The following is a 20,107-nucleotide window of genomic DNA, read 5'->3' as shown; positions in this document are numbered from 1 at the left end:
CTCTAGACCGCTTTCTGTTTCATCTGAGTATTTATGAAAATAAGGTTGTATATAGTTGATGTATTTTAGAATGAACGACAAGTACTTGAATGACTGAGTAAAACAACTCATATCCAAGCATTTGAGAAGAGGAGTTGAAAGCTCAAAACCATCTCCTTTTTCGTATAGTTTGTTAAGAAAATGATTTGGTTAAGTTGTATGTGAAATTCTAGTAATAGACTATCGATGTCACACTGGATGTTATGACATCCAATTATGCGCATACAGGTAATGTATGCAGAAAGTAAATGTAAAAAGTAATAAATGACACAGAGAATTGTTTACCCAGTTCGGTGACAAACACACCTACTCTGGGGGCTACCAAGCCAAGGAGGAAATCCACTATAAGAGGTATTAATTCAGGACTTAAACCACCAGTTTAATCCTATCACTTAAGACCTACCCAATGCAATTTCAATCTAAACTAAGACCTGAGTACCTACTCACTCCCCCTCAATCACAGTAGTGATTACAACCATTAAGAATTTTAAAGTCAGTGGTGAAGATATACTTCAAACAACTCTTGATTATGCTTAAAAGCTTTAATCAAGAAACACAGCACTCACGCTTAAAAGCTAAGAGTGACACAACAATTACAACTCAATAAACACCCTAGTCCAATGCAATCATCTAGGTGATAATTGCTTGGATCACAAGTAAAACCTAATTCAAGACATAATGAAAGTACATCAATGATATATAATGATATATTGAATTCTTCATGCTTCAAATCACTGAATTGCTGAAAGTAGGATTGCCATCCTTTTATAATGCAGTACTTGGGCCTTGAACTTGAATTTCATAAAGTTAGGGTTAAGCAAGTTAACCTAATTTTCACACATTAGGGTGCTAACAAATAGGCTATATGCTAGGTCTCTTAATTTTAGCACAGCTGTTAGTTTCCTGAAAATCAGCCTGAGATAAATACTGAAACATAACAGAAAAATTAGCCTATACTTTAGCATCTGCTGTCAGGGATGAATGTCATAACATTTAGTTTGACATCCAGAAAATGTTGTCATGAATGAATGTCATAACATTGAGTTTGACATCCAGTAAATCCTGTATTAGCTAATCATGCAGCATACTACTTAAGCATGTCATGACATCAGTCAAGACATCTAAGTACAGTAAGTGTTTTAACATAAAATGCAACCAATAAAAAACATCTACAAACTCCCCCTTTGGCAAATTTTTGACTAAAGCAGAGAATCAAATTATCTAATACACTTAGCAAACATAGAAGTTAAAATTCAAACAACAGCAGCACAAGAGAAGATCAAGAAGAGAGCAAACAGCAACATAACCTCTTGTTTAGAGGACCTTCAACTTCAAAGAAATATGTTGTCCTGGGGTACAAGTGTTACTCCCCCTTTTTGTCAAAAATGTTGCCAAAGCAACACTTAATATTACAGACCAAAAAAAATAAAAGTACAAGCAATTATCAGAAACACAAGAAATGTTCTAGTCATCTGACTCAGAGTCAGCATCATCATTTGTGCCATCATCAGGACTGGCATCTACTTCTCCCTCTTCACCTTGTCTTTCAGCTTCTTCTGCAACAGCAGCAGCTTCACCAAATTCTCCACCATCAGCTAGCACATCACCTTCAGTCATCTCCAAAGAGCTAATCAATTTTTCCAAGTTCAGCTTCCTTGCCTCTAATTCCCTACAGGTTTCTTTGAGCATTGCATTGACAACAACTTTACCTGGCTGATTGCTTACACGTGATGTCTCACCTGATGTCATGACAATATCAGGGACATGGGTACCTAGGAACAACTTATGATTGAAAGACATAAGGTTGTCTCTTTTCTTCACAGAATCATTCTCAGTTAAGATGTTTGGAAACTGATTCAAAACAATACCACAAATGAGAGAAGGAAAGGCTATAGGACCCTTCACACTGAAGCTTCCTTCATGCTTCAAAGTTTGATCAAAAATATAGGAGCCATAGTTAAATTTGGCTTTGGTTCCAACAACATATATAAACTTTCCAAGCATTACAGCAACTGTAGATTTATGATTGGTGGGCACCCAGTTAACAGCTCCAATCTTGTGCAGCATTGCATACTTGACACTCAGTTTACTTGCCACCAATTTTCCTTTGAGAGGCCACTTCCTTATTTGATTAGCAGTGATGACTTGACAGATTTTGTTGTCAGTCACCTCAAGCTCAGGTTGAGCTTCATCAGGCCTTCCCAAATACTTGTTGATCACTGAAGGAGAGAAATTCACACACTTGCCTCTCACATTCACTTTCTTGAATTCCTTAGACTTGCCATCAGCACATTCTTCAGACAGATTAACAATAAATTCCTTTACCAACATCTCATAGAACTTTGAAAACTGAGTCACAGACTTCATTAAACCAGCCTCTTGAATAAGATTCATAATATCCTTACAGTCTAGGATATTCTGAGCTAATTCCCTTTCCAAAGCCAGGCTCTCCTGATAAACATATTTCCACCTGTTTACACTTGAAGCAAAATGAAAAGATATGTTGTCAATTGGTACCTCAGGGACACTAGCTGCAAGCTTGCTAGTGGTTGGCTTCTTCTTTGATAGAATGTCAGAGACATTACAAGGAACATCTGAGTCAGACTCAACAACAACAAACTTGGTCTTCTTTTTCTTGGGCACCACTTTGCTCCAAGATTTGGTTGGACCATGAACTTTCCTTTTGAGGGAACTCTCGACTGCCACTGTTGTCTTTGAAGAGGTTGGAACATCAATCTTCTTTCTGGGGGACCTTTGAGCCACAGTTTTCTTTTCTCTCATAGTCATAACCCTTTTGGCTATGCTAGGGAGGACAGAGGACAACAGCTCATTATCAGAAAATTCCTCCAGGTCTACTGTTTCAGCCTCACAGTTAGGGTTGTCACTGACATCATGAGTGACATGAACTTCCTCACCAGCCACATTATCTAAGGGTTTGTAAACATTTGACTCCTTATGAGCATCAGTTTACTCAACGTCATCAGAGATATTCTTTCCTAAAGACTCAGTATTTTCTTGATCAGCAACACTATCAGGTTCAATAGTGTTTAAGGGAATGGAAACCCCAGGGACCTCATGATTTCCAGACAGTATTCCAGTCACTATAGTGGCAATGGCATTGTGAACATACCTGGAACCTTCTTTGGTTCGCTCCTCAAGAACGATGGATGAGGAGAAGCCTGATACAGTTTCTTTAGGTCTTCTTGCATGTGGGGTACTCACAGAGTCAGCAACAGGATCTTCTCTGTTAGGGTTGCTTGGTTCAGCGCTAGGGGAACAAGGCATGTTCTTGGAAGGAGAAGAGTTGGATTGTTGAGACATGATGAGCATCTTAGAGACGAAATGAAAAATTTCTCTGAGAGGATGCTTGCGTGAATGGAAGTTGAAAGAGTGGAAGAAGTAACGCTTGTTGCAAGTGAAATAACTATTATCTGTTGACCAATCAGAGCACACTTTCAATTGTTTAATAATTTGAAATATTAAACAGTAAATTCCTAGCATCCTTAGTTGCTATAATTCCTCAGAAAGACATATTCCCAACTTGCCCCTTAAATTTTCAAACTGAGTAACATCCAAAGCCTTTGTAAATATGTCAGCAAGTTGTAGTTCAGTTGCCACATGTTCCAAGGTAATCACTTTGTCTTCTACCAGATCTCTTATGAAGTGATGTCTAATGTCAATATGTTTGGTCCTGTTGTGTTGGATAGGATTCTTTGAAATGTTGATGGCACTGAGATTGTCACAGAACAATGTCATGACATTCTGAGTGACATTCTACTCAGTCAGCATCTGTTTCATCCATACCAGTTGGGAACAACTGCTTCCAGCTGCCATGTACTCAGCTTTTGCAGTGGATAATGATACACAGTTCTGTTTCTTGTTGAACCAAGATATGAGATTGTTTCCCAAGAAGAAACATTCTCCTAATGTGCTTTTTCTATCATCAGCACTCCCATCCCAATCAGCATCACAATACCCAGATAAGATAGGCTCAGAGCCATGAGAGTAGAGCATACCATAATTGCAAGTCCCATTAATATACTTGAGAATCCTCTTGACTTGATTTAAGTGACTCACTTTGGGTTCTGCTTGGTATCTAGCACACACACCAACTGCATAGGTAATATCAGGTCTACTAGCAATTAGATATAGTAGGCTACCTATCATGCTTCTATACAAGCATTGATCAATACCAGAACCTCCTTCATCTTTAGTTAACTTTAAATGAGTAGGTGCAGGAGTTCTTTTGTGACTAGCATTATCCATACCAAACTTCTTAACTATGTTCTTGGCATATTTGCTTTGGGAGAGAAACATAGAATCTTCCATCTGTTTAACTTGCAGTCCAAGAAAATAAGTCAATTCCCCAACCAAACTCATTTCAAATTCAGATTGCATCTGGTTAACAAAATGTTTCACCATTCTATCTGACACTCCACCAAAGACAATATCATCCACATATATTTGGGCAATCATGATTTTTCTATCTTCATCCTTCACAAATAAAGTCTTATCTATCCCTCCTTTTCTGTAACCATTAGTAGTCAGAAATTCAGTCAGCCTCTCATACCAAGCTCTAGGAGCTTGCTTCAATCCATATAGAGCTTTCCTCAACTTGTACACATGTTTTGGTAGATTAGGATCACTGAACCCTTTAGGTTGTTCCACATAGACTTCTTCATTCAAGTAGCCATTTAAAAAGGCATTATTCACATCCATTTGGAACAATTTGAACTTCAGAATGCAGGCAACACCTAACAGCAACCTTATTGACTCAAGTCTTGCAACAGGTGCAAAAGTCTCATCAAAATCAACCCCTTCAACTTGAGTATACCCTTGTGCCACTAGTCTTGCTTTATTCCTAGTGATTACTCCTTTCTCATCAGACTTGTTCTTGTAAATCCACTTGGTACCAATGATGTTAGTCCCTTCAGGTCTTGGAACTAACTCCCATACTTCATTCCTTTTAAACTGCTCCAGTTCATCTTGCATAGCATTGATCCAATATTCATCAGTCAGAGCTTCTTTCACATTTTTAGGTTCAACCTTGGATACAAAGCAAGAATTTGAGCTATTCTCCCTTGATCTGGTAATCACACCACTATTGGGATCTCCTATGATAAGATCCTTAGGGTGGTCTTTCTGAATCCTGATCGAAGGCACCTTGTTGGATGCTTCTAACTCAAGTCCAGGAGGAGTATCCTGTACATTTTCTGTTGAAGTCTCAAGGAATGTTCCAACATCCTCTATGACATTGGATTCTTCATCTTTATCATCAACAATAACATTTATGGATTCCATCAGGACATTAGTTCTGGAGTTTAAAACTCTGTATGCTCTGCTGTTAGTAGAGTATCCCAGGAATATACCCTCATCACTTTTGGGGTCCATTTTTCTTCTCTGTTCACGATCTGTAAGAATGTAACATTTGCTTCCAAAGATATGAAAGTACTTCACAGTAGGTTTTCTGCCTTTCCATATTTCATACAGAGTGGAAGAGGTTCCCTTTCTCAAGGTAACTCTGTTGTGAACATAGCAAGCTGTATTCATAGCTTCAGCCCAAAAGTGCATAGGAAGCTTCTTTGCATGAATCATAGCTCTAGCAGATTCTTGAATAGTTCTGTTCTTCCTTTCAACTACTCCATTTTGCTTAGGAGTAATAGGTGAGGAAAACTCATGACTTATTCCTTCAGATGAGCAGAAATCATCAAACTTGGAATTTTTAAACTCCTTTCCATGGTCACTTCTTATTCTGATAACACTACTATCCTTTTCTCTTTGGAGTCTTATGCATAGATCTTTGAAGACATCAAATGCATCTGATTTTTCTCTAATGAAGCTTATCCATGTGTATCTGGAATGGTCATCAACAACCACATAAGCATATCTCTTCCCACCAAGACTTTCAACCTGCATAGGTCCCATTAAGTCCATGTGTAAAAGTTCCAGAGTTTTGGATGTTGTAGGATGTCCAAGCTTAGGATGTGACAGCTTGGTTTGCTTGCCAACCTGACATTCTCCACAGACTTTTCCTTCATCAATAAGCAGCTTTGGGATTCCTCTAACTGCTTCCTTGGATATGATCTTTTTCATTCCTCTTAAATGAAGATGTCCAAGTCTTCTATGCCACAGCTTCACTTCCTTTTCTTCCTTGGCTAAGAAGCACATTGAGGAGTAGTTTGAGACTTTAGGCTCCCATAGATAGCAGTTATCTTTGGATCTGGATCCTCTCATAACTTCCTTATTTTCTCCATTTGTCACAACACATTCTTCCTTAGTGAACTGTACATTGAAGCCTTGATCACATATCTGGCTTATGCTAATGAGATTAGCAGTTAGTCCTTTTACTAACAACACATTATTCAGTTCTGGAACTCCAGGACTGTCCAGCTTACCAACACCTTTGATTTTTCCTTTAGCTCCATCACCAAAGGTCACATAACTGGTAGTATGAGGTTGTATATCTACCAATAAGTTATTCATCCCAGTCATATGTCTTGAGCAACCACTATCAAAATATCAGTCTTCTTTGGTAGATGCCCTTAGAGATGTGTGAGCTATTCTAGCAACCCATTGTTGTTTCTGGATAGGGGCATTATGCTTAGGTGCCTTCTGCTTAGGTCTGACTTGAGGGGTCTGGTTAGGATAACCATGCAACCTGTAACATAAGGGTTTTATGTGACCAAATCTTCCACAGTAGTGGCATCTCCATCTTTGAAATTTCTTCTTTTGATGGTTAATCCTCCTGTTTCCATGATGTTGTGACATTGGTTGTGACTTCTGCTTGATTTTCTGAACTTCGGCCTTTGAGCTTTTGAATTAGATGAGGATTCCTTAACAAAGCCTAAACCAGACATGGTTCTTGATTTCTGTCCCACCTTTAGAATTTCTTCCAAAGTGTCAGTTCCTTTATTCAGCATTCTGATGGATTTTGTCATTTGATCTAGCTTAGAGGTCAGCAAGGTTATCTCACCATTTAGATCATCTATGACTGTCAGATGCTTCTTCTTCTCAGCTTCCAGCTCCTTGATAAGTTTCTTCTGCTTTTCTCCTTGTAGACACACTTCTGCACTTTTGACACATAACTCTTTATATGAAGCAGCAAGTTCATCAAATGCAAGTTCATCTCCACTTGAGTCATCATCAGAGGCACATACACTAGTTAGTGTAGTGACATGTTTTGCAGATTCTCCTTCTGATTCACTCTGAGTCTCCATCAAACCAGGTGACAGATAGTCCCTTCTTTTGCTTCTTGAGGAAGGTAAGACATTCAGCTCTAATGTGTCCAAAACCTTCACATCCATGACACTGGATTCCCTTGCCTTGGTTGGACTTTTCTTCAGATTTTGATCTTCTACTGATGTCAGATGAAGTGTTCTTGACATTTGGTCTACCTTTTTGACCAATCTTCTTTATGAACTTGTTGAACTGTCTTCCAAGCATGGCTATAGCTTCTGATATACTTTCATCACCTCCAATATTTCCTTCTTCTGAATCCTCTTCAGTATTTGATACAAAAGCTATGCTTTTGTTTTTCTTTTCAACATTCTCACACAAGCCCATTTCAAAAGTTTGGAGAGAACCAATAAGCTCATCAACCTTCATATTGCAGATATCTTGAGCCTCTTCTATAGCAGTAACCTTCATGACAAATCTCTTGGGCAATGATCTGAGAATCTTTCTTATAAGTTTTTCTTCAGACATTTTCTCTCCTAAGCCTCCAGAAGTGTTGGCAATTTCAAGAATATTCATGTGGAAGTCATGAATAGTCTCATCCTCTTTCATCCTCAGATTTTCAAACTTAGTAGTCAGCATCTGGAGTTTAGACATCCTTACCTTGGAGGTACCTTCATGAGTTGTTTTGAGAGTATCCCAAACTTCCTTAGCCAGTTCACAGTGATGCACCAGTCTGAAAATGTTCTTATTTATCCCATTGAATAGTGCATTCAAAGCCTTAGAGTTTCCAAGGGCTAATGCCTCTTGCTCTTTGTCCCACTCTTCTTCAGGAATTTGCATAATGATTCCATCTTTACCTGTCTTCGTTGGATCTTCCCATCCTTTGTTGACAGCTCTCCAGACCTTGCTATCCAGAGACCTCAAGAAGGCTATCATACGAGGTTTCCAGTCATCATAGTTAGAAACATCTGTAATACCCTAAAATTTACCCTTCATTGTTCATGGAAATCATGGAATTATGTTTCACATTGCATTAGCATCATACTAGGTCATACTCATTACATACTGCATTAGTGACTTGGGAAATCAGGGTTTGATTGATCACTCCTTACCAGAAGGAGCCCACACAAAGAAAGACTGAGAATTGAACTTCATTCTCCAAATATACAAGTCTCAAGGGTCTCAAGGGAGTCCAAGTATCCTATTGTGGTCCATAGTTCATCAGTGGAAGATTCAGAGCTCCAAGAGTGTGCATCTGCATTTAATCAGAAATCAGGGATTCGTGGCTATCTTGGCATAGAAAGATCCACAATCATCTCACAAAGATCCATTGGCAGTCAGTGCAATCAGTGCTTGAGCATTTTTGCCCTAAACTAGGGTTTGGTATAAAATCGGTTTATTTCTTATTCCTTGAGTGAAACTCATTTCCATGGCCCTCCACATGTTCACAAGGATCTACATGCAAAAAATCAGCTCTTTATTTGAGCCAGAGGTGCTTCAACTGACCAATGGAATCAGAAATCAAACAGATTGGGAAAAGTCAACTGTGAGGCCAGAAAAGTCAACTCCTGACATTTTAAAAGTGGAATCTCAAAATTCATGCCTAAGGGAGCCTACATGTGAAATTTTATCAAGGTTGGATCATGGATTCATCATTTAATCAGGAGTTGGAAAAGTTACCAAATTTGGAAATAGTTGACTTTCCATTTAAGGCAAGTTTTTATGGTTGTTGCACCCACTTTAAGCCTATATTCCATCAAGATGAAAGCTCCATTTGAAAATTTCTCCAACCTGAAAGTTGTTCTTCTTGTTCCAAGCTTTCTAGAGATATAAAGTTTGTTTCATTTGGATTAAAATTGAGAAAGATATGCTTGGTCAAAGTAAGACATTATTTTAGAACACTTCGAAAATTTTCTAAGTCCAAAATCTGCAAACTTTGTCAAGACTTATGGATCCGAATTCTTGCACTTCAAGGAATCTTTTGAAAATACTTTCTTCATGACAATTGTAACTTGATATGTCCTCTTTCACACATTTTTGGAACCACCCAATTTGGATCATTGGCTTGAAAGATACACTCATCTAAAGTTGTTATCATAGGCTGAATTTATTGGCTTGAAAGATACACTCATCTAAAGTTGTTATCATAGGCTGAATTTATTGGCTTGAAAGATACACTCATCTAAAGTTTTTATTTTCGTTTTTATTTAATGCTAATATTTTATTTTAATTATTTGTTTCAAATAGTCCATTTTAACACACTTATTTGTATTAATTTTATTTTCATGACTTAGAATTATTTTTAACTTCTGATTTTTGGGATGAGGGTTGACCAATGTCTCATGATCAACCTGACCTTTTATTGGAATTTTATTTCCCATTTTTAATTTATTTTTAATTTATTTTTGACCTAGTTTGTTGTTTGACTTTTCATTTGACTTCTATTTTATTTCAATTAATTTATACACCAATTTTCATTATTTTTAAAATCTTTTTGGGAGATGATGATGTCCTGACCCCATTTAACTTAGTTTAATTTTTCATAATTTTTGTGATTAATTTACTATTTATTCTTGATTTATTTCTAACCTAGTCTTATTGTTTGACTTTCGGTTTGACCTTTGTTTTGATTCAATTAATTCAATAACCAATTTTCATTATTTTTGAAATCTTTTTGGGGGATGATGATATCCTGACTCCACCTCATTTAATTTAATTTTTCATAATTTATTTAATTAATTTACTATTTATTTGATAATTTTCAAGTTGACTTGACTTTTCAGTTGACTTTTCTATGATTGATGTTTGACTTAGGTGCTTAAGGCAATTGAAGAGATCTTTTGATCCTCCCTTGTTCATCTCATATGCCATATATTAGAGGCTTTTCATCTTGATTTTACTTGATCCTTGCATCATTTCCCGATTAAATTATTCAGTGATCCTTTGTTTGCATAGTTTCACTTGTCTGGTTCATCTGATATTTTTTATGCTTGTTTCTTTCATCCATGCTTCTATTGTTTGATTGTTTAACATGTTTATACTTCTCATGCATTGTTTAATGCTTCATTATTTCATTCTTTTATTATTTGATTTGATCATATACCTATTTATATCTTATCTGATTTGTTTGATAATTGTTGCCTACTTGTATGGTGTATGAGGCATATATTTGTATTTCTTAATTGCCATGGACAATCCCCATTCATAACAAATGTACCCCTCTCCCATGAAGTGTATAATGTTTATTATTTCATTCTTTATTCATCTGTTAATACAAGAAATAAAATGAACATCCGATAACCATTTCATAACAAGATCAAAACCTCGATTCAACATCGAGTAATCATTTTCCAAACTTAACATAACCAGCACGTAATCATTCCATTCTTTTGTAAGTCGATTGCTTCATGCATCGCCATTTCTCTTGTAAGTCGATTGCTTCAGGCATCGCCATCTACCACCTGTAAGTCGATTTCTTCATGCATCGCCATCTACCCTTACCAGTGACTCTTCTCCTTGCTCCATTCGTCGATTCTTGTTCCGATTAAGTAGCACCCATTAGGTAGAACCCCTTCGTATGATAACATAGGTAGAATTCCCTTATTCTTTTGTATGATAACATAGGTAGAATTCCCTTATTCTTTTGTATGATAACATAGGTAGAATTCCCTTATTCTTTTGTATGATAACATAGGTAGAATTCCCTTATTTCTTTGCATGCTAACATTAGCTAGATGTTCCCACTTGTAAATTCTAACACTTAAGTACATATTGCATGACAACTCTAGGCCAGAGCTTCCCCATTTTTTAGACCTTCTGTGCGTCTCCGATCCTGTGGCATGTACTCCGTCCTATTGCAAAGAGGTAACTGCCTAAGACTCGATTCAGCGAGCTGCGACACCTACTGCTAGGACGTGAACACATTGCCCACTCTCTTTTGACACAACTAGTGTCCTCCTTTGTAAGACCATGTTCAAATGGCAATCCTCAATCCCTATGTAGTCGAACTACGACAACTCTGATTCTCATGTCCAGATGAGATACGTAGGCACGAGATGCGATGTCTTGTCGAGTTTTGACTGACAACTAACAACTAATCCTTGTTTGCTTTCGCCCTTGTTGCGATTCTTTTCTCTCGCCCTCGTTGCGATCGAGACCTTCCCTTTCTCTTGCCCTAGTTGCAATCGAGACCTTTGTTCCCGTAGTTAGCTGAACTACGTTTTGCTCTGATTCTCATTCCCGATGAGATACGTAGGCATAAGACGCGATGTCTTAGCAAGCACACTTTTCTTTAACCCATAGGTAGCCGAACTACGAAGACTCTGATTCTCATACTCAGATGAGATACGTATGCAGTGGATGCGACATCTGTGCGAGTCATTTTCTTTGACCCTCTTTTAGTAAATAATACATTAGATAAACACACACCCTTTAGACAAGAACAACAAGAGTGGATCCCGTAGGGGTGCTAATACCTTTCCTTCGCATAATCGACTCCCGAACCCAAGATTTGGTTGCGAGACCTTGTCTTTTCCTTTCTTTTCTCCAGGTTTACTTCGAGCGTTTCCTTTCCCTCATTTGGGATAAATAACGCACGGTGGCGACTCTTCTTTCATTCTTTTCTCGCCGGTTGATTTTTTCGCACCTCTATATTTTTTAGGTTGCGACAGCTGGCGACTCTGCTGGGGACCCGGTTTCCCTAAGCGAGTCCCTCCTAGCTTTTGTAGGTTTCTTGTTTGTTGGGTGTTTATTCTTTTGTACAGTTATTTATTTACCTGCTTTACCTTATTGCATTCATGTACATATGTTTGTTGTATCTGTGGGTGTTGTAGGTTGGTTGTTTGTTGGGGTGGGATGTTGTATGAGAGATAAGCCCACTACCCAGGCTTGAGCGTACACACAGGTTTTAGAGTGGATAGTCATGAGGCTTGCGTGGCATGTTGCTACGTTAAGTCGTTCATGAGACCCACATCCAGACGAGGTTTCTTTGGATATATTATGTTCTATGGGTGTTCCATAACGACAGATGTTCCTCTAGAAATCGTCGACTCTGGTGACCATTTCCCGAGGACTCAGTCAAGGCCTCTCCTCCGAGACGCGTTTATGTTAGCTTTGTTGGGCGCATTCTCGCTGCTCAACCTGAGGACCCCGAGACTGGGAACTTGCTTTATGATGTCCTGTTGAGGGGAGTCAGTGGAGGTCTTTTATCCCGTAGTAACGTCAAACCTTCAGTGGTAAACGTATTATTCTCGACTGAAGGGCTAAAGCTGACAAACTTCTGTTCTTAGAACCTACCAGTGAGAGGCGGCCTAAATTCAGGAAACCTTAACCTTCAACCAACCCGGTTTTCTGGAGCAGAACTTTGATATCGTATTATATTCTTCAGTGGGTTTCTCTTCAGACAATGCAACCTGACAGTTGTTCAAGCAGATACAGCAGTCCTGATTTCCATGTCACTGCATTGCATCACATCATTCTGCATTCATGTCATTTAACACGTGTTTATCCGTTTCTAGGGGTTTATATCTTCTTCTTGATTCCGGTCGGGGTTCTCTGGTTTTTCTAAGATGGACATTGGCAGAAAGAGACATGTCGCCTACAAGTTTCCTGTGGTTTGTTTGGAGCCTATTCAACAGCTGATGAAGTTAATGGATCATGATTCTCTAGAAGGATTCCGGAAGGATTACGGTTTGATTCTAAGTTTCGTCACGGTTCTCTCCAAAGATCAACATGATACTCTCTTTACACTGTTGCAGTTCTATGACCCTCCATTAAGGTGTTTTACATTCCCGGATTATATCTTGGGGTCCCTACTTTGGAGGAGGTTGCTAGTTTTCTCAGAGTTCCTATCAAGCCGTAGTTGCTATTCTACAGTTCTGAGTTTACGCCCGATCTCAGCATGGTTGCTTCAGCCACATATTTGGGGAAATCAGTCTTGAGGTCTAATATGTGTCAGAAGGGAGGAGTCAGTGGTTTTCATTTGAGTTTCTTAGTGGGAGAAGCCAAGAAGAAGTTTGAAGATGGTGATCAGAGAGGTTTCAATACTGTGTTGGCTCTTTGTGTGTATGGGATTGTCCTGTTCCCTAATGTTGCCAAATTTGTGGACATAGACGCAATACGCCTCTCCGTGTTGGGAAATCCAGTGCCGACCTTGTTGGGAGATTTCTTTCATTCAACGCATCACAGGAATGAGAATAGAAAAGGAGGATTGGTGAATTGTTGTGCGCCTTTGTTTTATAAGTGGTTCAGTTCCCACCTACCCAAGTCAGGAGCGTTCGTTGACTTCAAGGACTCGTTGAGTTGGTCGAAGAGATTGATGGGGATAAGAGCTAAGGATATTTCTTGGTGGTTAGACCAGAACTTGCTTCGGGCGGATATCGTTCACAGTTGTGGGAACTTCCCAAATGTACCGTTGGTAGGAAGAAGAGGAGGTATCAACTATAATCCGTCTCTAGTAGTTAGATAGTTTGGATATGCTTTAAGAACTCCGCCTTTGGAAAAATATGTGGAAGAATCTCTGTTTTTCCATTCGTCATTTGATTTGACTATATCCCGTAAGGTAGCTGAGGCCTGGCTCAAGGTGATCAAGAGAGGAAGGACTGTGCTTGGAAAATGAGATTGCAGGACTTATTCTCCATATGAAGATTGGCTTCAGAGAAGAGTTGAAGAGTTTGGTCTGCCATTTCCTATTGAAGAACCTTGGTATCCACCTACTCCTGAGCAGTCAACAATGGAAAGCCAAGAGGAGTACGGAAAATTGAAGAAAGCCATGGGAGAACTTCAAACTGAAAACTCGGAGTTGGTTATGAAATTGCAAGACTGTATGCACTTGTACCATGAAGCGGAATATCAGAAGAGGGAAGCTATCAGATTGCTAGAGGAAGCAGAGAAGAAATTAGCTGTGGAGGTGGATTTCTTCAGGAAGACAGACAAAGCCTTAGGGTCATCCAGTTCTGAGTTGAGGCGAGTCAAGCAGCAGTTAACGGATGCTCATGGTAAGTTAGCTGGGTGGCAAGAGCAATGGGATGCATTTTCAGCTTCTCGGAAGGCGAAAGAGGAAGAGATGGTGGTTCAATTGACTGATCAGATGGAGAAACTGAGGACTTTGTTGAAAGAGAAGAGCAATGAGCTTCTATGCGCCCGTTCAACCAATGGTTACATCACGGATCAACTCAACAAGGCTCAAGAGCAGATTGAAGAACTCAAGGTGTTGGCAGGTCTGAAGAAGTCTAGACTTAAAGAGGTTTTCGGAGAGGATGATGAGAATTACTACATAGAGCACATTAACGAACTGGATGGGATTATTCACAAGAGGAATCTGCTTATCCGGCGTTTGACAGAATCTCCAGATCATCCTGACACAGTGGCACTACTGGCTGAAGTGAGGAGCAGTCCTTATGGGTTATATACAGGAGGCTGATTCCTGGTTTCTATTCCTCACTTTACTTGTTATGTGTCTTTATTGCTTTGTAGTGATGATCTACGGGCTTGTTGTGGAAATCCTCTTTTGATATACTGTTGGCTAAGGCCCTTCTCCTTGGATTCATTTATATGATGGTTTCCCTTTATTGCATCTCGATCTCCGAAGTTTATCCATGACTCGATCTTCTCGTGAGACTGGAATCAAGGGGGTAGAATACCCTTTGGATTTGATAAACATGTCATTGCATTTACATATTCATTTGCATGTCTTGCATAACAGGTACCGCTGCGGTGTTCTCATATTATTTGGTGTTCCACTAGCAGGATAGCTGATTCAGGAATCCACCGGTACGGTACCCGTAGAAACCAGCATATAGCTATGGAGGGCCTACAGGCAGAACTCGCCGAGATGAGGATCCGCATGAACCAATTCATGAATGTGGTCCAGGGGGTGGCTCAAGGACAGCAAGATCTCTGACAGATGATACAAAGGAATCCCGCCACTACTCAACCAGAGACGGTGACTGATCCTCCAGCTGGAGAGGTTAACGGACCCAGTGGACCGGGGCCTACCCCGATCCCACATGTCAACTCCGGTCAACAGCCCGTCCATGATGATCAGGACGATCAGTTCACCCAGATGCAGGAAGACTTTGGCATGGGCCATGCCATGGACCCCATGTTCAGGAGATTAGAGGAGAGGTTGAAGGCAGTGGAAGGACAGAATCCTCTGGGGGTAGACGTTGCTGACTTGGGGTTGGTCCCAGGCGTGAGGGTGCCACCGAAATTCAAGGTTATGATATTTGACAAATACAATGGCAACTCTTGCCCAAAGACCCATGTGCAAGCCTACTTTCGTAAAATGGTTGCATACTCCGATGACGAGAAGCTGCTTATGTACTTTTTCCAAGACAACCTAGCTGGGGCATCCCTGGAATGGTACCTGAGGCTGGACAGAGCCCACATCCGTTGCTGGAGGGATTTGGATGAGGCCTTCGTTAAGCAGTATCAGTATAATGCAGACATGGCTCCAGACAGAACCCAACTTCAGAATCTGTCTCTTAAAAGCAATGAGTGCTTTAGAGAATATGCTCAGTGCTGGAGAGAGACAGCTTCCTATGTTCAACCTCCTATGTTGGAGAAGGAAATGGCTGACATGTTCAAGAACACTCTGCCCGGACCTTACTTGGAGCGTCTGGTGGGTTGCAATGCCTCCAACTTTGCTGATGTAGTCTCTACCGGTGAGAGGGTGGAGAACTACTTGAAGATGTGCAAGATCCAGAATGGGGTTAGATCATTAGGGGTGAAGAAGTCGTTCATTCAGGGACAAAAGAGGAGAGAGGGGGATGTAAATTCTTTGTCTTCATATCAGAGCAGAGGTATCAGAAGAAACAACTTTCAGAACTATCACCAACAATCGTATGTTGCGGCTGTGACTATTCCGGCTGCAGCACCAGTGCAACAACAACAACCACAACGTCAACAAACTCAGTATCAACAGCAACCGGGTAACAGACCCGCCTATCAACAGAGGCAAAGGATGATGGACAGGAGTTTCGACACTCTTCCAATGTCGTACGCTCAGTTGCTTCCTAGCCTTCAACAATTACAACTTATGCAGTTACGCACTTTGGCTCCTCCCGTTGGTAGGCTTCCAGTGGGATATGACGCCAACGCTAGGTGTAATTTCCACTCTGGGGCACCTAGCCACAATATTGAGAACTGCAAAGCTTTTAAGCACGTAGTTCAGGACCTCATTGACTCGAAGGCCATCAACTTTGTGCCGGCTCCTAATGTCGTCAACAATCCCATGCCGCAGCATGGTGGTGCAAATGTTAATATACTGGAAGGAGAAGCCAAGTCCATCAAGGATGTGTTGAAGTTGAAGACTCCGCTGTTGGAGATCAAAGAACACTTGCTGAAGGCCGATGTTTTCCCCGGTTGTGGGAAGGGTTGTTTGGACTGTGCTACATAGAGCAAAGATTGTTTGAAGCTGCAGCAGGGTATCCAGGCCTTGCTTGACAATGATATCCTCCAGACTGAAGACTTGTCTGTCCAAGAATCCGTTGAAGGGGTTGCTGAAGAGGTATTTGAAGATGCTGCTGAAGAGTTCACAAATGATGATCCTGTTGATTGTGTAATTCCTGATAATGTATTTAATTTTTCCAATGTTGTTGCTGATATCCCAAACAATGTGGTTGATGCTGATGTAATTGAACTTGATTCCGATGTTTCGGATGTTTATGTTTCAATGAATGAGATTTTTGAGTACGACTGTGATGTTGCTACTATCACCATTTTCTATCCAACTGCTCAGATCAATGTGCCAGAAGCACAATCAGTGCCACCAGTGCGACCATCCACTATGACCATCACGACCCCTGGTCCTTTACCTTTCACCAGCGAAAGGGCCATTCCTTGGCATTATGAGGGGAATGTGTACACGCACGATCATGGAGTGGAGCAACCACTGAAAATAGAGGAGAAGTCTGAATCTGAAGTTGAGATAGTAGGTCCCGCAGTGGACAACGTTGGTGGAATCGGGCGATTCACCAGGAGTGGTAGACTGTTCTCACCACCCGTCACCCAAACTGATAATGCTGATGCCGCGGCGAAGGCCAAGGGCAAGCAAGTTGTAAACGAGGGTACCTCTGCACCCCAGGCTGGTTCTGAGCCTACTTTTGCGAAGGATGTGGACGAGCTCTTGAGGATCATAAAGAAAAGCGACAACAAGGTAGTTGATCAGTTGATTCAGATGCCGTCTAAGACATCTATTCTCTCACTCCTGTTGTGTTCGGAGGCACACAGGGAGGCACTGCTGAAGGTTCTTAATGCTGCTTATGTGCCTCAGGAGATCTCAGTAAACCAACTAGAAGGGATCGTTGCAAATGTTCATGCAAGCAACGGGTTGGGTTTTACTGATTCTGACTTAACACCAGCTGGACGCAATCATAACAGGGCTTTGCACATTTCGATGGAATGCAAAGATATTGTGTTATCACATGTTCTGGTGGATACAGGTTCCTCTCTCAACATGTTACCCAAGAGAGCTCTGTCAAGGTTAGAAGTAGAAGGTTTAGTCTTGAAGCCTTCTGATCTCGTGGTGAGAGCTTTCGATGGCTCTAAGCGGTCGGTGTTTGGAGAGGTAGAATTGCCAATTCTGATTGGATCACAAACCTTCAACACCGTCTTCTATGTGATGGATATCAGTCCCTCGTATAGTTGTTTGCTGGGTCGTCCGTGGATCCACAACGCTGGGGCAGTCTCCTCAACTCTGCATCAAAAGATCAAATTCCCAGTCAACGAACGAATTATCATTGTCTGTGGTGAGGAGGACATTCTGGTCAGTAACCTGTCTACATTCAAGTATGTAGAAGTAGAAGGTGAAATTCATGAGACCATGTGTCAAGCCTTCGAAGCGGTTCAGATCAAGGACGCAGCTCCGGCGGAAGAGGTTAAAGCGGGTGCCTCTATCTCGTCATTCAAGCAGGCACAGGCCTTGGTAGACTCAGGTGTTGCTCCCGGTTGGGGACGTTTGTTGGAGTTACCGATGAAGGAAGACAAGTTTGGGATTGGGTATCAGCCAACTCTGACTTCTACAACTTCAGCACCTCAGACTCGACAGGGGCCGATTACTTTCTCCAGCGCTGGCATCATTTAGTATGGCCAAATCTCTGCAATCAACGATGAAGATGGGGATAGTGATTGTGACATCGACAACTGGGTGCGTCCGAGGATCCCGGGTGAAGTCATCGACAATTGGTCTTCTGAAGTGATTGTCCAAGTCACTCTTCTCGAAGAGTAATTTTCTATGTTTGTTCATGCATGTCCAAGTCTTATGTTCCGCCCAGGGCGTAATGACTCATTGTAGGGCCCATCTATGTGAATACCTGCATTGTTTATCATAAATGAAGGACGTCTTTTTGCATTCAAATATTTTGTTCACTATCTTTCTATTTTTGCAGTTTTCAAAATTAAAAAAAAAAATAATAATACATTTTGGCAATGTTTGTTTAGTTTTCACTTACTGTTCACACTCATAAGCACATACCATCACTCATGCAGATGCACATCACCGGATCCTATTGATAACGGTTCTGCTATGGCTCGCGTCGACTTTGAAAATCCGATCTTTCAAGCTGAAGAAGAGAGTGATGAAGACTGTGAACTCCCTGAAGAACTTGCCAGGCTGTTAAAACAGGAGGAAAGGGTCATTCAACCGCATCAAGAGTCTACTGAAGTGATTAATCTCGGCACTTAGGACGCCAAGAGAGAAATCAAGATAGGGGCTGCTTTGGAAGACGATGTGAAGAAGGGGTTGATTGAACTGCTGCAAGAGTATGTTGACGTCTTCGCTTGGTCTTATCAGGATATGCCAGGGCTCGACACAGACATTGTGGTACACCGTTTGCCTCTCAAAAAGGGTTGTCTTCCGGTCAAGTAGAAGCTCAGAAGAACAAGACCAGAGATGGCTGTCAAGATAAAGGAGGAAGTGCAAAAGCAGTTGGATGCAGGGTTTCTGGCAGTTATAAACTATCCGCCATGGGTTGCAAACATTGTTCTAGTACCTAAGAAGGATGGAAAGGTACGGATGTGTGTCGACTACCGAGATCTGAACAGAGCTAGTCCCAAAGATGATTTCCCATTACCTCACATCGACGTTTTGGTGGATAACACGGCTCAGTTTTCGGTATTCTCCTTCATGGATGGTTTTTCTGGCTATAATTAGATTAAGATGGCACCAGAAGACATGGAGAAGACAACTTTCATAACCCCATGGGGCACCTTCTGCTACAAGGTGATGTCGTTCGGTTTGAAAAACGCTGGGGCGACATATCAACGAGCTATGGTAACTCTTTTCCATGATATGATTCATCATGAAATCGAGGTTTATGTTGATGATAAGATTGCCAAATCTCAGACAGAAGAAGAACATTTGGTGAATCTGCAGAAACTGTTTGAGCGGTTAAGGAAATTCAAGCTGAGGCTTAATCCGAACAAGTGCACTTTCGGGGTGAGATCTGGAAAATTGTTGGGTTTCATTGTTAGTGGAAAAGGGATTGAGGTGGATCCTAACAAAGTAAAAGCGATATAAGAGATGCCTGAGCCAAGAACAGAGAAGCAAGTCCGTGGTTTCTTAGGAAGGTTGAACTACATTGCAAGGTTCATCTCTCACCTAACAGCCACGTGTGAGCCAATTTTAAGGTTGTTGAGAAAGGATCAGGCTATCAGGTGGAATGATGATTGTCAAAAAGATTTCGAAAAGATAAAGGAGTATTTGCAGAATCCTCCTATCCTCATGCCTCTAGTCCCATGGAGACCGCTGATTATGTACTTGACAATACTAGACAATTCCATGGGTTGTGTTCTCGGTCAACACGACGAGACAGGTAGGAAAGAGCATGCCATCTACTACCTGAGTAAAAAATTCACAGACTGCGAGTCGAGGTACTCAATGCTTGAAAAGACA

At 40.8% G+C, this 20,107-nt stretch overlaps 1 protein-coding gene across 1 annotated transcript; it reads right to left on the bottom strand.

Moving 5' to 3' along the window:
• Nucleotides 1–1,503: 1,503 nt before the first annotated feature.
• On the bottom strand, nt 1,504–3,360 carry LOC127082640 (uncharacterized). The gene is made up of 3 exons (XM_051022870.1): nt 3,011–3,360; nt 2,209–2,509; nt 1,504–2,094 (listed from the first exon to the last, which is right to left on the bottom strand). The coding sequence occupies exons 1-3, from the start codon at nt 3,358–3,360 to the stop codon at nt 1,504–1,506; spliced, it is 1,242 nt and encodes a 413-aa protein (XP_050878827.1).
• Between the last annotated feature and the right edge of the window lie 16,747 nt (nt 3,361–20,107).

This window comes from Lathyrus oleraceus, chromosome 5, assembly GCF_024323335.1.
Source record: "Lathyrus oleraceus cultivar Zhongwan6 chromosome 5, CAAS_Psat_ZW6_1.0, whole genome shotgun sequence".
NCBI classification, from domain to species: domain Eukaryota; kingdom Viridiplantae; phylum Streptophyta; class Magnoliopsida; order Fabales; family Fabaceae; genus Lathyrus; species Lathyrus oleraceus.
The sequence above is the reverse complement of the archived record's forward strand: the minus strand, read 5'-3'. Positions and strand labels throughout refer to the sequence as shown.